Below are 6,025 nucleotides of genomic sequence, written 5' to 3' on the forward strand. Positions count from 1 at the left end.
AACTTAGGATGAAAAAAAAAAAAAAGAAGAATGTAGTAATGAGATACCTAAACAAAAACGTAAACCTAAAACTGGTTTAAATCTATCATACTAAAAACATTAAAGGTGTGATTTTGATATATTTATGTGTTTGGAGTATTTGGAACTCGGTAAATAGTTCACTTAAGCCATTTTTAGAAAGAATGGTTTTTGTTGATAAAGAAAAATAATGGTGCTTAATTATGTGTACATCATTTTAATTACTTAAGAAAAACATTAATCAAATTCGCATGTTTATAAGGCATGATTTAAACTGTTTTAAGAACAGAAATTAGTCTTACCTTTTCTTTTTCACTTGGCTTTAGCTGCTGACAGCGACCCCAGTGAACTTGCTTTAAATAAAAAAAATTCTTTTGTTAGCTACAACTCGCTAATAACACTATACAAACAGAATTTTTAACAGACCTTCAAACTGATAAATTATCTTCAATTAAAAAATAATTTAATATTTTGACATGCGTATAGGACAATTTCCATATTTATTCTTTTATCCATTTACTTCAAAACAAATAAGTTATTTTCTTTATTAACTATTTTAAAAATTGCTAAATAGCAGAATGAGAATATAATAACAATATTTAAAGTATTACTGACGATAGGTTTTCTTTTCCATTGAATTTGTCATCTGTTTTGTTGCAAATACATCATTCAACCAATTTTTAACGGGAGTTTAAAGTTACGTTTATGATGAATTATAAAGATGAAACATTTATTACTTTATAAATATCTGACATACCAGTATTATATGGACTCCTTAAAACTTAATTCGATTTATAACTTAATGTATAAGTTGATTTTTTGTTCAAATGACCACCGTGTGACAAAAATTTGTTATTACTACAGAAAAAGGGTTAAAACACTACTCAAACGTTGTATAATTTTGTTAGTTATCAACTAACATAAACGTTAATAATGGCTGGAGACGGCTTGAATGGGTAATGAAGAAAAACTTTGATATAAATTTAACATAACAGCAAATGTACAACGCTTCGACAAGGTTTTGTCATCATCAGGTACTTGTCGAAACGTTGTACATTTGCTGTTATGTTGAATTTATATTAAAGTTTTCTTCATTACCCATTTCAGCCGTCTCCAACCATTATTAGTCTCGAAGTGGGTTCCTCGTCATCGAATTTGAATTAATGTAAACGTTGTCTAAAGACAAAGTTGTCTGAATTGAAAGTGAACAACTTAAAATGTTCAGAAATAAATTTTTCTCACTACTTCCTATTTAGAACTGGAGTTTTATTGAATTCTGCTAACAAACTGTTTGATGATTTCATTAGCACAAAACTCTTTCAAAGTAAGAACTTTCTTTAGCATCTATCTGTCTTATGAATTTTTGGGTCTTATAAAAGTGCTATAAGTAACGCACACAGAAAGTTTTATCTTTCATAATTCACATAGTTGATTATTTGTTTTGTTGTTGTTGTAATTACATTTTTACCAGAAGCTCACCTGAGTGGTTTAGAGACTATCACAAAACCAACATATTACTTTTAATGTAACGGGACATTATTTTTGCTCTTTCTGTATGAGTAAAACTATGTCATTTTTATGTTAACTATATGTGAAAAATAACTGAAGTTTCGTGCTGTTCATCCAAACACTGAAAACAGTGTTGAAATACTTTCTTACATTGTAGTGTTTTCTTTCGAATTTAATCTGCTGGCTTGCTTCCGTCTCGAGAACAAAATGAAATACATGATACAATGATCAAATGAATTATTTATATTATCTCATTACTTTCAAAGAGTTCCATCTATTTGCTAAAAACATTGTGTTAAAACGACATAAAGATCAGCGACATTAGTTGTTTGAATCTTCATGGATTTTGTACAAAAAGTCAAAACGATGTCTAATGTCTAATAAAGTGAAGTGTAAAGACAAAGTGACTGTTATTTTCTGGTTATAAGTCACGAGGTGGATATATATGGAAATTCTAACTTTTTGATGACTTTGAACGTATAATAAACTACGAAATTCTTGAATAACACTCTATCTGGATTGAATAATAAACAATCGAAAATGCAGTGACACTAATCTAGCTAATTCAACTGTATTTGACCTAAAAAATTATTGATTTTTTTTCTGTTGTAAGGATCAGCAAATCCGTGTGAGAAAACAGAAAATAGACTACTATGATTCGTTAAATGTACACAGTTAAAGCACAAGCAAATAGATTTAAAACTGTACCCACCAATATGGGTCAACAGTAGTACTGTATCTGACAAGTTATCTATTACCCGAGTCATTTCATCAACAGACTTTCGTACTTATTGTGTTTTATTAGAAGTTTCACTGTGTTTTTTTTTTTCAATCTATTTCATGTTAGTATATAATATTCCGCAGGAATGCAGGTGATACTTGAACAAGAACAGATCGAAAAGTGCTCCAGGTACATTAAGCTAAGAATTCTTGTGAAAACAATTAAAAAGGTGTACTGGTTTTAGGAGAAAAAAAACACGAAACATGTTTTATAAATTAATACGAAAAACAGATTGCTAAAACGCTTCGAAGCTTAAGTTATAAGTGTACAGTAAGCATGTTATTCGAATCCTCTAAAATTATTGAATAAAAGTTTATGAAATACCTCTAAAACATCCTTTTTGTCAAGAGGTCGATGTTTTGCACATTCAAAAAACTTTAAAAATATTTAACAAATTGAAAAGTATATACATAAATTGACAACTTTTTGTATACTAAAAAACCTCACGTATTACGTTTTTTTTTATATATAAAAAAGACCTTTGTAAATCATCAAATATTTGTCAAGATGATTATCGCCGAATGATCTTAATACAGCGGAACAGACTTAATGAACAAAAGACACTTTCAAGAAATATTAACAAATAAGTACACACGTTTCTTCATGAATACTTCTACTGTGTAATCTGGGGGCATTTTTTACCAATTGCGAGTGGTTTTTTCCTAATTATCAAAAATGCTGCAGGGTGGTTACAAATATCATTTCTTTCAAGCTATTATTGTAGAATTGGAAAGTAAGTTTTTGACAAAAATTCCCTGATTTTATGTTACTCAGTGTAAATAGCCTCGTTTTAAGATAGGGAAAAATATATTTAGGGTTTTCTTATGAAAACACGTCGTTTTAGTTTTTGTTGTAATATGGAGCATTATGCACTGCTTTTGTTTGAACGGCTATCTGTGCTCTGCCCACCACGGGTATCGAAACCCGGTTTCTAGCGTTGTAAATCCGCAGACATACAGCTGTACCACTAGAGGGCTTATGCAATGATACCAGGAATAGTAAATATTAATCACTCAAAGTAAAGGGGCATTTAGAAGTTACCTGAGTGAAACTTAACAAGTGCTTACCAAAAACTTTTTCATTCAGGGTATACTGTCATTAGATAAATGAGAAAGATTTCATCATTACGAAGTATCTTTAATTTCATGCGTGTAAGGCATAATCACGTAAATTTCCTCGTAAGACTTACGTGACCTGCATAGTAGTGGTCAGACAAGATCCACGAAACTTTAAGTGTCCTACATTTCACTATGAAAACTGGTACGTAAGATGGCGTGAACATCAGAAAATTAGGCCGGTGAGCGACCGTCCACTCAGATAAATTTAGAACTGAAAACAACTTTTTATTAAAACACAAGCAGAGAAATCGTGACATCTAACTTTGTTCTAAAAACAAAAGAGAACCACTTTGCACCATAAACTAGATGTTCATAACAAATCCAGTAGTACAATTTACACGTGGATTATTTTAGAACTAGCTAATTTATTAATCTTTATTATCTAACTTGATCTAACAACTATTATGATGGATAAATACAATGTTTAATAAAACTATAGTTTACTGATGAAAATATCGATAATTTGTGTACTTATACAATGGTCATCTATGCCTTTCCCACCACGGGTATCGAATCTGATTTTTAGCGTCGTAAGCCTGTAGACTTACCGCTGAGCTACTGAATGGTATGTGGATATAAATGATAAAAGCTCCTGTAATCTAAGGTTAAGGTTGTAAATATAAATATGTATAATTCTGAAACACAATCGGCGGGTAATGTGCACCGATTTCACGAAAAGGTTTTTACCATCATTATGCACAAAACATGATTAAGAATACATATATTTTTTAGTTAAGTGTTAATCATTTCAAAGACGTTAACGACAGTACTTACCGGAGGGAGAGCAACTGGTCTAGGGAGAGCTCCTGCAGGGTACTGTCTTTGCTGAGGTGTTGTTGAACTCTGCTGGGCAGCCGTCGCAGCCACCAAAGCACAGCTTAAAATTACAGCAGCTAGTGTTTTCATTCTGTTCCGATCTGATCCTTACTACGACGCCGTTCTTTTTAAGCGCTGATTTATACATTTTCTGCCAACCAATCAAGAGAATTCTTTAGTGTATTGAGGCGGGAACAAGATTTCTTTATGCAATGACTGGACTAAGAGTAAGAGCAGAAATCTGTGACAAAGCCAGGGTCTATGGCTTCGCTTATGTAATTAGGTTAGTTTAATGCTGCCCTTCAATATGTCTCAACCTTTATCTCAATTAAATATATTAGATGTCATATTATTGACCTATCTTTATTGAGATGATCTACGTGATAAACATTCGTAAGTAAAAAAAAATAAAAAGACATATTCCAGAAATACTGTACCAAAACATTGTTTCTTATTAAACTTTGCCAGTGCCCCTCTTATAAAAAAAAAAGTTGTTTAACTCTAGTTGCAAAACTATTATTTGATTTGCCCCCACTCCCCCGTGACTCAGCGGTAAGTCTGCGCACTCACATCGCTAAAAACCAAACCGGGTTTTGATTCTCATGGTGGTGTTTGTTTGTTTTTGAATTTCGCGCAAAGCTACACGAGAGCTATCTACGCTAGCCGTCCCTAATTTACTAGTAGAAGACTAGAGGGAAGGCAGCTAATCATCACCACCTACCGCCAACTCTTGGGCTACTCTTTTACCAACGAATAGTGGGATTGATCGTTACATTATAGCGCCCCCACGGCTGAAAGTGCGAGCATGTTTGGTGCGACGGGGATTCGAATCCGCGACCCTCAGATTGCGAGTCGAGCGCCTAACCACCTGGCCATGCCGGGCCAACTCATGGTGGACACGTTACTGATAGCCCATTTTGTAGTTTTGTGCTTAACAACAAACAAACAAAAGAAATTATGTAATTTTTCAAAATAAAATTTCGTCTATGCATTTTGACACTTAACATTACCTTCGTTATTGTCATACCTCAAAGCATTCACTGAATCTGATACTTCGCATTTTTATTATAAATTTTACAATATAATACATTACCAAAATATTAGATTCTACTTTGAAGAATATCAGAGAAGAACTTTACTATCATGAACCACGATAGTAGTTCATAATAGGGATCGCGAGGAATTGCACAAAATCCTAATAGATCGTTCGGGAAAAAAAGGCATCTTAAATAGTAAAGATTCAATTCAAACAACATATTAAAACTTTTGCTATTAACTGATAAGGCTATACACATATAAAAATTAACAAAAAAGCACGCATGTTAGACTTCCATCAAATTTAAAAACCTGCGAAAAGGGATGGTAAAAAAATAATGAAACAAGGCTGGGGATACTATAGACATTATTTATTCAAACTACAAATCCATATTTTGACTCCACCAAATGTAATTCTAGGTAACAGCATGGAGCCAAAATAGGGGTTTGTAGTTTGAGTAAGTAATGTCTAGAGTATCTCCAGTCTTGTTTTCTTTTTTACCATCCCTATTTGCAGATCTTTAAATTCCCAGTTTTTCATTTATCTTTTTTATATTTGTAAAAAATAGTAAATGTATATATCGTTTAGTTGATCGAAATTAATTTTTTTAATATTAAGTCAAAAACTTTCACTGCCTTTGAGATAATTGGAACTTCAGACAATCGGCTCCATTTACAAGTTAGCGTCAGTTTAGACCGCCCGCATGGCCAGGTGGTTAGGGCGCTCGACTCGCAATCTGTGGGTCGC

General features: G+C 32.6%; 1 protein-coding gene across 1 annotated transcript in view; it reads right to left on the bottom strand.

Moving 5' to 3' along the window:
- The window catches only part of LOC111086930, a 6,307-nt gene extending 1,961 nt beyond the window's left edge, over positions 1-4,346 (bottom strand). The window contains exons 1-2 of the mRNA XM_022391795.1: positions 4,201-4,346; positions 321-371 (exon numbers count right to left, since the gene is read on the bottom strand). Coding sequence (XP_022247503.1) covers positions 321-371; positions 4,201-4,332 — 183 coding nt within the window. The 5' untranslated portion in view covers positions 4,333-4,346. The remainder of the gene's footprint in view (positions 1-320; positions 372-4,200) is intronic.
- Between the last annotated feature and the right edge of the window lie 1,679 nt (positions 4,347-6,025).

Source organism: Limulus polyphemus, unplaced genomic scaffold (genome assembly GCF_000517525.1).
Source record: "Limulus polyphemus unplaced genomic scaffold, Limulus_polyphemus-2.1.2 Scaffold1564, whole genome shotgun sequence".
NCBI classification, from domain to species: Eukaryota; Metazoa; Arthropoda; class Merostomata; order Xiphosura; family Limulidae; genus Limulus; species Limulus polyphemus.